At 39.6% G+C, this 16,757-nt stretch overlaps 1 protein-coding gene across 6 annotated transcripts in view; it reads right to left on the reverse strand.

Moving 5' to 3' along the window:
• The window catches only part of LOC126272348 (cytosolic carboxypeptidase 1-like), a 499,992-nt gene that overhangs the window by 292,414 nt on the left and 190,821 nt on the right, over positions 1 to 16,757 (reverse strand). For all 6 annotated transcript variants that reach the window (XM_049975148.1, XM_049975150.1, XM_049975152.1 and 3 more), the window contains exon 16: positions 4,645 to 4,862. In XM_049975148.1, the coding sequence (XP_049831105.1) occupies positions 4,645 to 4,862 (218 nt within the window). The remainder of the gene's footprint in view (positions 1 to 4,644; positions 4,863 to 16,757) is intronic.

Below are 16,757 nucleotides of genomic sequence, written 5' to 3' on the forward strand. Positions count from 1 at the left end.
AACTGGATTATTTGTTATTTTTTGACATAAACATCCCCATTATCCAAACATTTATTAAGTCGGTGCACAAGCTTTTGTACCCCACAGTCATAGAAGGTTGCCGCCTATTGTCGGAACCACCATTTCAACTTCATCTTTGATCTCTTCGTCGTCGTAGAATGATTTTCCACCAAGATGTGACTTTAGGTAATGGAAGATATGGAAGTCTGTGGGCGCAAGGTCCGGGCTGTATGCCGGATGGTCCAATATGTCCCATATAAATTGTTCGAGTAGTGCTTTGGTTACGAGCACTGTGTGAGGCCGAGCGTTGTCATGAAGCATGCTAACTTCACTTGTCAGCATTCCCCTGGGTTTGTTTTGAATTGCCCTTCGAAGACGTTTTAATGTCTGGCAATATGCAGCAGCATTAATTGTCATTCCAGGAGGCATAAATTCTAACAGAAGACTGCCTTGTCTGTCCCAAAAAACAGAAGCCATGATTTTGTTTGCTGAAATCGACGTTTTGCATTTCTTGGCTTTTGGTGAATTCAAACGGCACCATTGCACTGACTGTTGCTTGGACTCAGGTGTATGGTGATAAACCCACATCTCGTCACCTGTCGCAGTGTGATCAAGGAACTCATCACCTACTTCAGCACAGCATGTGAGGAAGTCTGGTGTAAAGCCCCTTCTTTTCTTTTTGTGTTCTTCCGTTAACAGTTTTGGAACCCAGCGTGCACACAATTTTCTGTACCCTAACTTGACTGTCACAACGTCATACTGAGTTTTCACTGACACGTCGGGTATGATCTGATGCAATTCGTTCAATGTGAGACGTCTTTTCGCACCAATTGCTTCCTCCGTTCTTCGAAAAAGGGAATCAGAGATCACAGATGGCCGACCTGTTCTTTGTTCATCATGATGACACCATTTCGTTACATTTTGTCAATTCACAATGTTCCCGTAAACAGAAACAATTTCTTTGTGAATATCTGCTGGTCGCTGACCTTTTGCACGAAGAAAACTTATGACGGAGCGCACTTCGCATTTGGAAGGATTCTGATTCGGTGCAGTCATTTTAAACATGACCTACTCCAACCAGAAGCTACGTTCAACTGCCAAACGACCACAAGGAGAAAGCTAACGGTTCAAGGTTAACACCAGTGTTGCCAACTTGCTCACCAAAAATCTTCTGTTCTTCTGGCGTACGGTGTATCTTTACTTTCTGAAATACCCTCGTCTATTCGTTCACTCCACATCCCTACAGGTTCACTTGCATAATCTCATTTAAGTAACACCACATGTGAATGATAGAATGAGACTAACTCATACTCCTCTGGGTGCATTTGTTGCATTTTTTTTAAAATTTCTAAAATATGTTTTGTTATACACAGCACATACTTAGGTTCTTCAATTTCACACAGTTATATGAGAAGGTAATTTTTCTTATTTCCTTCATTTTTTATGAACCTTTTAATGGAAACCTTTTTTAAGGGAAAAGACCAAATTTATTATGATTGTTACCACTTATGCTGTCCAAGCTGCCATTAATTGCTGGAATTGTGTCTAGTTATTCAGTAGCCCTGTCTTTCACAATCATTTACCCTAGAAAAGGTAAATTGAAAATATTGGAAATGGAAGAACAGAAGAACAACAACCCAGTATATCTTGAGCATATTCTGTATTTACCTGAAGCCAAGTTTCTTGCCGGTGGACTCAATAATCTGAGGTAGCACTCATTTCAAAGACTTTATGCAAATGTGACACCATTTTTGACATTAAGTGCAACATCAACAACTGCAGGAACAGCTACAGACTTTCATTACAGTTTGACACAGGCCTCACACAAAACTTCATGCACGTGTATCAGAGTTTGATAAGAACACTTCATTCTTGGTTTGATTTATTATAATTATTGTTATAATTATTATTATTATTATAATTAAATATCACTTAATGATTTATCAATGGTTAATGCTCTTGCTGGAGCAAGTTATTATCATCAATTATTTACAAACTAAGCACGAGACACGTTTGTATTATATCTTACATTGAAACAGCACACTGAAAATTTATCACGAAAATGTCACAATCGCCATTAAATGTCAGATAATAATGCATCAATGATGCGAGCCTCCAAGAAATATTTTAACAACCTTGACAGGAGTTTAATATCACATGAATAAGTGCTAGCCTAATGGAAAATGTCATTGTTTATCTTGTTTAAAGAGTAGGTTCGCATCCTGCTACATGCAAATATTTTTTCTTTCATCTTAACATTATTAACACATTCCTGGCCTTCTTACGAATCTAGGAGGCATGTTCTGCAGTATTAGATGTTATTTACATTTCTGTCTGATTAGAGAACAAAGGATGACATAAATATTTGGTGATTTTTGAGTGTGTAGTATGGCAAGAACCTAGAGGACACCCAAAATTTCTGTGAGTAAAACAAGCAGCAAAGAATATAAGCAGGAATGAATATGAATGTTACTGCTGTTCGTTTTACTCGTAGACATTTAAGCAGTCCTCTCAGGTTCCTGCCTGACCACACACTTGGAAATTGCTACAAGTTCTGAAATAAACAGCAGATATTTATGACAAGGAAGAAGAAACCTGGGAGGACAGCTTAAATGTCTACAAGTAAAATGACATTCATATTCTTTCCTTGTCACAAAGTTGACTGCAATTCCTGCAATTATTGATACTGTGTGTGACATCAAAATAATAACAAGTTTGCAGAAAGTCTTGTGAAATGAGTGTTACCCAATAATTTGTCATTATTGGGATCTTTTGTGCAATAAATCCACAGTTTGAAACTGAGAAATTTCTATTGCTACACTATTAGGAAAAGGATAGATTGCTACTCACTGTAAAGATGATCCGGTGAGCTGCAGACAGTCACAATGAAGCAGTCTATCCTTTTCCTAAGATTGTTAATATTTTAACCTGGTGTTCCCGTTGTTTGAAATTTTCATTTCATTTCTATGACTGTGGTGTGATACTTGAGATGGAATTTTTGAGTCTTTAGATTCTCTTTGTTACAATGAATGTGGACAAACATGCAATAATTCTATGAACACTGTTACAGCACCGGATGATAAGGATAGTGTGTGCTTTCCTACAGAATAAGGTACCATTATATTTCATGCTAATATCATATTCATAGCTGAATTGTTCGTATTCCTGTTATTGGGAGTCCCTAGAATGTCAATTGGTCATAATTAAGTCCTGATATAATACAATGAATTTTTTCTTTGGAGATATTACACATCTCTACTTATGTAAAAAGTGTTCATCAGATAACAATATGAGATGCACTTTTAAATTTGTTATTAGAGAAAAATGTGGAAACATGGCAAATGACATGACGGCATGGGACATCTGGAATGACGGAAGCCTCAAGGAAAAATCTGGTTCAAACGCAGTGATTTAACTTGAAAGTGATATGTAAAAACCAAAACAACATTTGGTCAGTGATAGCAGCCATTGCATGTGAGTTGCAAAAATTATACCAAAGTAAAAATTAGAACTTTTTAAACTGTCACTTATTTCCATCAATTACCTCAATGTTAACAGATATGGCATTTGCCTCCAACTGTATGTACCAGGGGGAATCATTCTGCCTTTCCCTTAACAGTAATTATTCAGCTCATATCTAAGTTATGGGACTGCTGTAATACTCATTCTATAGATCCTCATCCCAATACCTACTACAACTTTGTCTCTGGTAAGATATACTCCCTGAAAGTTACTGTCACCTGATTGGTGATGCACAGCTTATACCTGCTCATGTCTTACTACTCTTCACTTATGTTGGTGAGACAGCTATTGTTATGAATTACCCCAGGGGATCTTTAAAATGGATGACAACTGGGAATGAATTGCCTGTTGAGAAGCCTTAGAATATTTACTTGCACCACACAAAATAGGCTAAGTAACTTAATACTTCATGTTTTTTATTTATAATCTTTATTTTCCTATTTTCCCAGAACCAAACCTTTGATTGTTTTATTAATTAAAGTGTTTGTGTAACAACAAATAAATTGTTTAAGCTGAATATTGTGATGAACTGACACTTAAGTAAGGACATAGAGCAATGAGTGGAGAAGGACTTTAAAAAATGAATGTTTGGTGAGAAGGTTCAATGAATTTTGGATCTTCTTTTCTTTCTTTTTTAGTATAGTGCGACATTCATTCAATTATAAGCTGTCATCTCTCCTCCAAAAAATAAAGCATTAACTTTGCCCAATCTTGAACGTTAAATGTCAGCTAAATTTTTCTGACAGCTTTGCAAGTTTCTCGAATCAAAATGCTAAGTGCTCCTGTTATTTGAAATCTACTGATTTCTTATCCAGTTTTGACACCACCCACCCCCTCCTCTCTCCTTTCAGCTGTTGTAAGCCAATATTATGGTAGTAATTTTTTTCTAAACCTCACACAAAAATGGCGGCGACATTCATCCACTTGTCTCTTAATAAGATTTCTAAGGTCCACTTATAAAGAGGTTCCTGGATGGCAATCCTTGGTTCTTTTTAATACAATTGTTTCTGTAATAAATAAAGATTCTAATAAAGTATAAAGGAAGGCAAGCTGAAAAATTAGACACAATGAGTCACATATGTAATTTATAGACAAATTCTGCAGAACATAAGTATCACTAACCAGTAACCGAGAATACGTGAAAGGAAAATGATATGCAATATAGCAGATATCATTTGCATGTGGAAACTTGAGAGAAAAAGTTGTTGTCAGATAAGTCCTGTATTTTCCAGCAGGATTCTGGTAGCTGTTTCTGTAGTAGCAAATGTCTGTGCCAACACGCACCCACCCAGAACGCCCAGCAACAGCTTCTTGTACAGAGTACATTATTGGCTTCATACCTGGGAAAAGACAAAATGTAATGAGATTACAATATTTAGCTTTACATCATGAAGTAAGATGACTTCTGCATAATTTGAGGTGGTACAACGTAATATATAAACATTTCCTCCTATGGATAGCTCAGCAGCTTGTGACTGTGGCCTTTCCTTACATAACAAGTCTTTAAAGTCCCATTGCGTTTGCTGTCAGATCCTAAAGTCAACACTATTCAATATTTGTGATCCAATTGTCCACCATCTTCAGCAGCACGCTGCTTCTGCCGAGCCCCGCTGAAAGCTGATGCCAAGGCTACAAATTATTGTCCTATATAGTCCTCTGTACCATGCATGCTCATGTGCTGTCCATCACAATTGCTGCTGTCCAAGACTGAACTGATGGCACTGCCCTTAGCAGAACACCAGCAGCAACGATATGTATCACTCAAAGAGTATTTTTACGCACTGGTTGCAGAACATTGCTTAAATGAAGGGCATGCAATGAAATTTGATTAAACTGAGTTTGGAACAGTGTTTATAAATAGGCAACTGAAATTAGGTTGACAGACAAGTTGATTAAAAGAGACAACAGTTTTTCCCCTTACGATGTGGAACCCGATACTGTCCTCCATCAAAATAGAACGTTGTTCAGTGCAGCCAGCCTGAATATTTGAAAATAGTCTCTGAGTGTGATGTATCGTTGCCACTGGTGTTATACTAAGGGCGGCAACTGTGATATGTACATGGTGTTCAGTAGGGAGGCCTATATAAGACAATGACTTGCAACTTTGGAATCAGTTTTCAGCAGGACTCAGCAGTAGCAGTAGCAGTAGCAGCAGCAGCAGCAGCATTCTCCTGAAGATGGCATACAGTTGGATCGCTGAAATATTGGACCACTTTGATTTTAGGATTTGGCAGCAAACCCTAGGAGATCTTCAAGCTCAGCACCTTGTTTTAGTGGGAATGTAATCTTCAATCTAGTTAATTCCAAAACTTGGATTTTAAGTTATAAAAATATGCTGACTGATATGTGGAATACAATTTTGCAGCACTACAGTTGGACATGAGAATACATGTGTGATGAGTAAAGAGCAGGAATGGAAAAAAATTATATTGCAACAAACTCACATTATGAATTTTCTCTCACTGGCCACTACAGGAGTACTGTATACTTGTTTCAACTTACATAATCAACCTTACTGAAATAACCTCCAAGGGGGAGGGGGGACTGAGCACGTCAGACATCAGTAACATGTTGGTCCACCTCTGGCCCATATGCAAGCAGTTATTTGGCTTGGCAATGATTGACAGAGTTGTTGGATATCCTGTGGAACATCATGCCAAATTCTGTCCCACTGGTGCCTCCTACGATTACCAAAATCCCAAACTGGTTGGAGGGCCCTGCCCATAACGCTCCAAACATTCTCAGTTGGGGAAAATCTGTTGGCCTCGCTGATGAAGGTAGGGTTTGGCCAGTACAAAAACAAGCAATAGAAACTCTCGCTACATGCAGGTGGACATTATCTTGCCCAGAATGCCTTATCATGAAGAACAATAAAATAGTGTGTAGAATATATTCCATGTAAGGGTGTCAGGAATAACAACCAAAGGGGTCTTGCTATGAAATGAAATGGCATCCCTGACCATCACTCCTGGATGTCAGGCCCATATGGTGGTCGACAGTCAAGTTGGTATCTCGCAGCTGACTGGAGAATCACCAGACATACTTTCAATGGTGATCAGGGTGCAATTGTAAGTGGGAATCTTCACTGTAGATAATTCTACTCCAGTCAATGAGATTCAGTGCCAAATTTGCCCAACATGACTGCAAACAGCCTTGTTGGTGTATGGAGATCAATGGTAGTCAGTGCAACGAGTGCTGTGATCTTAGCCCCCTTTCTGTGAGCTGCCTCTTAATGGACCTTGTTGTAGCATACCGACTGTATTAGATCAAAAAGTATGACAGATTGGAAACGAGTTGCAACAGAGCCAGCCACAGGCAGCCAAGTGTGTTATGCATTGTGAAGCAAAACATGATCGAAAGGCATTTTGAAACAGAGTCAGCTGCACACAGTATAGCAACAGCAAATGCTGCAATATACTAACAGAAGGATGGAAGCTTTCCTCACCTGCCATCACAGAGATGTTTAGAGTATGTGCCTCAAGCCCTAAAAGAACACAGACTGGAGCATGTAAGTACTCAGCCAACCATGTACTAAACTATTTTCGTCTCAGTATCACAGCCTACACCATGAGCCTGTGACACCCAGAGCAACATCCCAGAATGCAGTATGGTGTCTGCTATCCGACCACAGGATGGTGCAGTCTGCCCTGCCCATGAGAGCAGCCACTGCTGGAGCAGATAGCTGCCCGCTCTCTCGAGGGAGCTCATGGCTGCCTCCACAGCTTTGTCAACTGTTAGCAGCATTAAAGTGATGCCATGCTCGGCCCTGTTCTTTGCACTGTCAGCAATGCCCGACGTCTGTTGTTTCACATGAGAGGCAACTGGACATTTCCTGGTGTACTACGACCAAGGGTGGGGTAATAAAGAAGTTAATTAAACAAATCAATTGTCATCCTGGTATCTCATTTCACTCTTCCCAGTTAACAATCTATGGGTGATCTACCACTGCAGACATTGAAGCACCAGTTGCATATTGGACTGATGATATTGATGATAATGATAATTCCGGAGCTCTGAATGCCTCTCTGACAAATGCTCAGTCCTCACATTCTGTTGTCTCCCTATGCCGACCACTTCCTTCTTGACACTAAGTTTACCCATTCCCACTAACATCATCAAATAATTCCACAACTCCTATTCAAATGTTGAGTGAATCGCCAATTACTCCAACTGGCTTAATTCATCCCACTACAAGTCCTCTCTCAAATGCTGACATCTGCATGTATTGTTCGTGCAACTGTGTGTGAAGCATAGTTACTGTCCAACTGAGAACATGGAATGAAATGCGCAGTGACTTCATGCCATGGTATCGACATGCCCCTGTTTAACATCCTTGCCAGATGTATGGTGAAATTGTGCAGCAGGGTCACACATTCATCCTTTGGTGGCCAAAGTTTGTGATTTTGTCTTTACCGTTAATACCTGTATGAATATAATTTTGTGACCACCTTTAGCTACTATTTTAGCAGCCCCATTAAATGCTGAGCTTCAAAACAGAATATAAATCATCTGTATGATGTCTGATGGGAACACAGTAAAACAGCTGGCATAAGGTCTGTGGCAGCCACCAGGGTCGATAAAAGGCCAACTGCAGCTTGCCATATTCAGTAGCAGTGGCTGCCAGTGCCAGTGTTCTACAGTGATCTCAGTGTGCTTTTTATTATAAAGTCTGTAAAGGTTTGGACTGTTTTTGGTTTAATATTGAGACTGCACTTCTATCTGCTGCCACTGCACTTGTGGTTGTACTTGGATTTCTCATGATTTGCCTACCTCAACCTCTGATGAACTTAAACATTTCAAAGTGAATTATGCCACATTTGTTTCACATGTTTCTAACTACCTGAATATGGAAATACATTTTGAATTTTTTTTTTAATGAAAATGATGATTAGAGATTTGTGACATGTAATAACTGTGCCAGTATCTTGTGCTGCACAATGTGATAGGACAGAATCATGATGGGGCGAATTTTCACTCAAAAAAGGAAGACAGCAACCATTCAAAAGTCTCTGGCCCTTTAATGTTGCTGGATGGACTGATGGATCAATCACTACAATCAAGCATTCAGCTAGTGAGGTCAGTAGGCATGGTGCAAAAGGATATATCTACCAGCACCTGGTCAAGTGGCAAAATATCTACAACAGATTTATGGGCTGCCACAGATAGCCATAGCCTCACTTACTGCAGCAACCCAACATTTACAGCAAGCTCTCCAGTGTACTATTGACAACAACCCTGTGCTACATAGTTTTTCTCCCGGACTGTGATTAGCCTTTCTACCATCGATGTATGGCGAGATCACTTGCAGCAGTATTTCCTGTAAACGGACCAATGGCCTACAAGTGCACTGAGGGCATGGTTCATATCTGAGAGCTCCCCAATCAATCCCACAAACAATGTTCTCTTGCACTTTTTTTTTAAATGCAACCTGCTCTAAGGTGGAATAGGTCTTGTCAGGCCATTTTGCTGAGTTTTCCAACCAAGAGGGATGAACAATTTTTTAAGCTCTGGAAACAACAGCTTGAGCAGTGTAACATCTCATACAGAAGCTCACTGATCCAGCAATCTACAATCACTTCTGGTTAACTCGCTTTCCTTCCATTCGATGAAGCTCAAGAGGACCAAGAAGTTTTGCAAAAATGTTTAGCACTTTATTTCCAGACAAGTGACGTTAAGTTCACTGAGCTACAGCAAGCCATTCTATTATCTACAAACCCACAGCTCTATTATAACGTGCAAAAATTGGCTTCTTTACCTGACCAATTACTGCTGCCCCTCACCTCTATTCACTCACTTTTAATTGAACACTTTGTGGCAAAAATGCATGTGGTAGCTTCTCATTTAGAGTTTCATCAACATCGTAAGGCAACATCTGATAGGAATCAAATATATCAGACCAAGAAGGACCGAGTAGAAGGTGTTCTTGTGGATTATTGTAAGCAAAATCATTAATGTGTGTCATGGTCATTAGATTAGTACTGCATAATGAACAGCATGTTCATGCAATATGGCAGTCAAATACTTTTTTTACTGAAAGTTTTATGTATTTCTAGGGCATTTGATATTTTTCAAGCAGCTTAGGCTATGACTGCCACAGACTGAGATACCAGAACTGCCATCTCTACTGGCAATCTGATGATGGATTTCCAAAAATTTCGATCAGTCCAGATGGCAGTGGAGAAGCTCCCACAAGACTGGACAAAAATCAAACACAATATCATAACAGTTTTACTATACAGCCTCAACAAAATTTTTGTAAACTGTGAAGTTGTTTTGATTATTTTCTATACATGATATGTGTGATTCCCCAATTATAATGATGCCTGTCAACACCATTTTCACTAGGATCATGGATCAGATGTATATTAAAGCCCTCAACTGTGCCTGTAAAAATGAATGACAGCACACATTCAAGATTACATCATACTGTTTTATGCTGTCTGCAACAGTTCATATGGTAATAATATTATTCCTTTTCAATGTGGTGGTCTCGATCTCAATTATTAATCACCCTACATAATGCCAATTGAGATCTCTGCCTTTAAAATTATCAGATGCAGCTATGCAGTCTTCTAAAACTTATCATGAAAGTCCAATACCAGGCCAGGTAGTTCTGAAATTAACTTACAAACAGGTAACCAGAACCCTAAATTGAAAATATGTTTGGCCTGGATGAGCATACAAAATTTGAATTCTTTATCCAAAACTCATTTTAAGCAATTCAGAATACTGTTCCATGTGCAGAAGTTGAATCTGCATGTCTCCTATATGCTTGTTGTTTTCTCCAGGCTTAGGAATGGCTTCTAATTTTTTTGCCCACATTGCACCGGAAATTTTCAGAGTCCTTCCAATCCTTTTACCCTTGTGGGATGAAGTCCAAGTACAACTGGATTGCTTGTAAGAGTTATAAGTGCTGTCCCTGATTCCTTGTAACAGACTGGCATCACCTTAAGTCATTGTTCACAAGCTAAGTGGCATGTTACGTCTTTGTGAGGACTTCAAAAAGAAGGTAAACACTTGGTTGAGTATGGATTTAAACCTTGTTCTGCAGCTCAATGAATTATATTCAAAATTGGAAATGGGTCACTAACTTCTCTAAGTTTGATCTTTTGGAAGTTTATTTTCAAATTCATGTGGACAAGGTTTCCAAAGCCATTCTGGTATTAAATACCTATAATGGTATCTATCAGTGTCAGCTTTTGGTACTGCTAATGCACCAGCAATCATTAAGAAATTTTTAGAAAAAACTATTGTCAGTACTTAACAACGCATCAGTTACCTAGATGATGAAGTGGTATCACACAGGATGGCCTCAAGAGGAGCTGATGGTCAATCTTCAGTGAGTATTTCCTGTGCTTTTGCGAGCTGTGTAAAATGTAGTTTGTCAAAATGCTCCTCCTTGCACCTTTCCATTAAGTATATAAGATGTATCTTTAGCTGGGACAGTCTTAAATTAATGTCAGAGTATTTGGCCACCATTTTATATATTCCTACACTGACTAACATAAAGAACCTGCAGGTTTTTATGAGGAAAGGTTACATATTATGACTCGTTTATCCCTCAAATTGCAACCATTGCTCATCTGTTGAATCGACTGAAGAAATGGTGTTCCTTTCCAGTGTACCAAGCATTTCTTAAGTTGAAGCAATGTCTGCAAACTGTTCCTTTTCTTTGTATCAGCATGACTTAGGTCCAGTGTAGGCCACAGATAATCACAATGTGGCACCAACGCTGCTGTATCGCATGGAATGACCTTCTGCGTTCACCTCAAAGATGCTCACCATGGCACAAGAAAATTATTCCCAGATAGAGAAGGAGACATTGACAACTACCTTTTGTATAAGTTCTGCTTTTCTCTTTAAGGCAACAAATTCCATGTGGTCACAGATCATAAGCCATTGTCCATGTTCAGCTCTAAGTCAACATTGCCTCAATGAGCATCTCAGAGGTTACAATGCTGGGCTCTTTTTTTTAATCATATTAGCAATATTCCATTTATTATTGTACAATGGCCCAGTACATGAATGCAGATGCCCTGTCATAGTGCCCTACAGATTCCTAAGAGGAATTTGATAAACACAAGGCTGCTTTTACACTGACTCACAACTGGAATAGTCGGTTGGGTTGTTTCGGGAAAGGGGGGGGGGGGGGTGTCATCAGTCTCATCAGATTAGGGAAGGATGGGAAAGGAAGTCAGCCAAGACCTTTTCAAACGAACCATCCTGGCATTTGCCTGAAGAGATTTAGGGAAATCATGGAAAATCTAAATCAGGATGGCCAGACACGGGATTGAACTGTTGTCCTTCTGAATGCAAGTCCACTGTGCTAACCACTGCACCACCTTGCTCAGTAACTGGAAGAATGAAAGAGTTTCTCCATCGTTTCCAGGAATATTACAGCAACCATATCTAAGGATTCACTCTTGAGATAGGTTTGCCAATTCAAACAAACTGGCTGGCCTCAAGGTCTTCCTTCAGAAGCCTCCACAGAACTTTATTTCTTTTAATGATGCCACGCTTATTGCCTTTTCAAAGGTAGCTTGTTATTCAATCAGTAGTCTGGAGATTCTGGACTCCTGCATCAATCCCATAGGGGGATTTTCAGAATGAAGAATTTGGCCTAACAACAAGTGTACTGGCCACAGGTTGATAAGGACAGGTCGGCAATGATAGTGCATTTGTGGCTCAACAATGACAAGCTTGTCAGATGCAGCAACCAGTACCACTACAAATCTACCAGCTGTGGCCGGTTGCTACCCAGCTATGGGATTGGTGCTTGTGAATACAGCAGGTCCATTCCATTTTAGATGTGCTTCTCTTTTCCCATACATCATAAAAATGCAACAGATCACAATGGAGGATACCACTAAGACCCTGGCCACCATTTTCCTGTGGGAGGAGCCCCATGGATCCTTCTCACCAATAATGAACATCGGGTTGGATTTGCTGGTTTTCAATCATTTTGCATCTGGAATGAATTCAAGTATATTACAACAACTCTGTTTCATTGTGCCTCTAATGCCATGGTCAAATGATTAGGCACGTGTTTACAACATAGATGGAAAAACAGCTGATTTCAGTGCCTATTGATTCTACTCTGCTTTTCTCTTTATCCATTTACTGGGTGATGCCAATCCATAATCATAGGTGGCAGAACTTTTGCATAAACACCCTCATCATTCATCATTCATCTACCACAGCCTCCATTGGTAGAAGAAGCACTAGTTGCACCTATTAAGATGGACGTCACTGTCTGGTGTCCACTTTCAGACATAGTCATGGCTTGATACATGGCTCCATCACTGCCCAGCAAGGCCACGAGCTTGTCCTGGCAGCTACACTTCAAGGAAACATAGTGCATGAATTAATAAAAGTGGAAAACTAAGTTCATTATGCTGGGTAGTGGTGGGGGCACAGGTCAGAAACTGAAAGATACAGAAAACTAAAAGGGTCTGAAGAAATGACCAGTTTCCGAGAAGAAATGCAAATTAACATAAATTAAGGACAGGTGGGTGGTGAGAGCCAAAGACATGTTGTAGCACCAGTTCCCATGTGCAAGTTTTGAGAAACTAGTGTCTGGGGGGAAGAATCCAGATGGTATGTGTGGTGTAACAGGCACCTAAGTCATGACTGTCATGTTGTAGAGCTCTGAAGCAGTATATTGTTTGTTGCCAGTATACACCCTCTGCATGGGCCCATTCATCCTATCTGGTAACTTGGTGGTAATCATACCAGTGTAGAAGGTCGAACAGTGTTTATGCAACAGCTGGAACATGACCTGTTGTTTCACAGGTGGCTCTCGCTCTGATAGGATATATTTTGCCAGTTACAGGCTGGTGGAGGCAGTGCTATGATTGTGCACAATCAAGTGTTACAGCAGGGAGAGTTAAAAGGGTAGAAGCCATAGGGTAGGGAAGTAGATGCAGGTGCAGTGTAGAGTCTGACCAGTATATTGCACAGATTGTAGGAGCAACAAAAAGATATTCTAGGTGTGGTGGGGAGAATGTCAGACAGAATGTACTTCATTCCAGGGCTTATTTTAGGAAGTCATAGCCTTGTTGACGTAGCTAACTAACACATTCAAAACCAGAGTAGTACTGAGTGACAAGAGGTGACCTCCTAAAGTTTATTTTTTGAAGTGGGTCAGCAGTACCAGGATTGAATGTGAAGACCCAGGAAATCTGCTTTTGATCTAGTATGTTGGGGTAACTACATCCAGTAAAGGCTAAGGTGAGAATGGTGGTGTATCGCTGTAAAGAGTCAGCATCTGAAAAAAATGCATTTGTCACAAATGCCAGGGCTGTATGGGAGGGAAAGGGTGGAAACTGTCAAAATGTACTTATTGTTGTTTGTTAGCAGGTTTAGTGTGAAGTGGTGTGTAGATGACCCTCAGTGAGTATAAGGTCAACAGTAAGTAAAGTGGTATGGAATTCAGGATAGGACTATTTGAAATTTAATTAGGAAAATGTATTTAGACACTCCAAAAATTTAACATGTCAGTCTCAGCAGGAGTCCATATGGCAAAAATGTTATCAGGCTATCTAAGCCAAACCAGCAGCTGAAGGCTTTGGATTCCAGGGCAGCCCCCTTTAAACAACTCATGAAATGTTTGGCACTGGAAGAAGCCATCCTTGTTCACACAGCTATGCACCTGATCTGTTTGTGTGTCTGCCCCTCAAAGATAAAGTAGTTACTCCTAAGTATAAAGTTGATTAAGGTGAGCACAAAAGACATTATAGGTTTGGAATCAGATGGGCACTGCTTGAGGTAACATTCAGCAGTAGGCAGACTGTGTACATGAGGAATGTTGGTATATGGGGAGGTTGCTGTAAAGATGACAAGCAAGGTGTGTGGTAGGTGTGGGGGTGGGCATAGGTTTCACATGTTCTAAGACATAGTTGGTATCTTAAATATGGGAGGAGAGTGTTTGTCAACTAAGGCAGATATCTATGTACAGTGAGTGCTTTGCATCTTGCAACTACAAAGTGGCCAGGACTATTGGGTTTCGTTTCTTATGAAGATGGTAAAAAGTGGGTGAGTGAAGTTTCAGTGGGGTAAGAAATTCTGTGGAATGAGGTGTTAGTCCTTCTGAGGGGCCCTAGGTTTTAAGGAGGGGCTGTAGGTCACTTTGTGTCACAGGGATGGGCTCCTTATGGCAGATGGTGTACATGAAGGTTTCAGACAGCTGGTATGGAGTTTGTAAGTGAAGGTCTACACCAGTTGTCTGACACCTCTACATACAGCATCTGCCATCAAGAGCCCACCCCTGTGATACAGACTGATGTACAGCACCCCCTTAAAAAAAACTGTCACCTCACAGGGACTCAATTTAAATCACGAAGCTATTGAAGATTGAGGACGGGGGGGGGGGGGGGGGGGGCCTCCCATTTAACACTTCACTGTGAAGTAACAGTTCGCTTCTCAAGTTAAATAGTGGGGGCAAAACATTTGACTGCAAGAAAATTCTAAGTTTTGAGTGTGAAATAGAATTTATTTGGATTACTACTACTACTACTACTACTACTACTACTACTACTATTATTATTATTATTATTATTATTATTATTATTATTATTGATTTTAAATAAATGGCTGATTTTTCACCATTCTTTCCTATGATCTGTTGTTGTATGAAGTCTGCCGTATAATATAGTGGGTGACTAATGCATCAAAAACAATTGTTGCTACCAGAGGTGTATCACTGTGATTTCTCTCATCTCACCTGTGGCTGAAGCTGCTGCTAATCTGTGGCCCTCTTGGACCAGCAGCTGTTTCTGATACGGCAGGAAGATGCAAGGATGGTGATACACAACTTAAGTGATCAGATTAATTATGAAATGCAAATAACTTCAACTGCTGCTTCATAGCACCTTCTTGATTGTTAAAATCAATTAAAGCTCTTCAGAAAGGATACTGGAATTGGATCTGCTGGACTGACATATGTACACAGTTTGTAAACCAACAATGAATGCTCACATATTGATATATTTGATTAGCATATCGTCATGCTTCAGAACTCAAGTAAATTCTTTTAACACAGTCCTTTTCAAACATGAAACTTTCTGTATGACTCCATACTTCTGTTTTAGTTTACAATCTCACTCTTCCTAGTAAGTGAAGTTGTATCTTATCTTCTTTGTAAGCAGTCTGCTGATACAACACACATTAGTGTTCTTGTGATGAAAATTGCCCATGATCTATTTCGTATTCTTATAAATCCTGACCTGCTGATTGTCTTCTCTTGCTAATACTTGAGTATTGTATCTTCTCTCTCAAATTTTCTACCTTGGTCTTCTCTCCTTCATCGAAAATGTCAAAAATTGCTGTTTATTTTCAGAAGCTAGTAATACATTCCAATAATTTTGCTGTAAAAATCTGCTGGCAACTCCTTAATTCTCTGCACACTCTTAACTGCTTGCACTGTCTCAGCACTATACTTCTCTTCTCTGTATTACACCTTCCAACTACTACCATAAAGAAAAATGCCTGCTTTCTTCAAAATTGTCACTCTTTTCCACTAGTAAAATGACATACTCCTTCCATCAATCTTAACACTCCAACATGGCAGCTTTGTTTTCATTTGTGACTTCCTTCTTAATAAAATTTGTTCATATATTGATATATTGTTTCTTCTGTTGGATCAACGCATGCTCTTTTGCACACACATTACACAGAAATTGCATTAAACATAGGGTATAAACATTTATGATATGAATATAATAATATTTTGCCTTTACAAATGTCTGCTTGTGTCTGTGTATGTGTGGATGGGTGCGTGTGCGTGTGCATACACCTGTCCTTTTTTCCCCCTAAGGTAAGTCTTTCTACTCCCGGGATTGGAATGACTCCTTACCCTCTCCCTTAAAACCCATGTCCTTTCGTCTTTCCCTCTCCTTCCCTCTTACCCGAAGAAGCAACCGTTGGTTGCAAATGCTCGAATTTTTGGTGTATGTTTGTGTGTCTATCGACCTGCCAGCACTTTTGTTTGGTAAGTCACATCATCTTTGTTTTTAGATGTATAAACATTTATGTTACACTTGCTTTATTTTTGAGTTGATACACAAAAACATACAAAAAAGTCCTAAGATAGGTTACATTGAATCAACATTGCACTCGGGAAGTAAAGATTATGGTACTGTGTTCCCAAATATAATGAATAAACTTTTTTGGATCCCAAACAATTGATAGAGTGTCTTTTTCAGAGATGCTAGAATTCTTTTTGCTGTTAATCAGTC

This window comes from Schistocerca gregaria, chromosome 5 (genome assembly GCF_023897955.1).
Source record: "Schistocerca gregaria isolate iqSchGreg1 chromosome 5, iqSchGreg1.2, whole genome shotgun sequence".
Classification (NCBI taxonomy): Eukaryota; Metazoa; Arthropoda; class Insecta; order Orthoptera; family Acrididae; genus Schistocerca; species Schistocerca gregaria.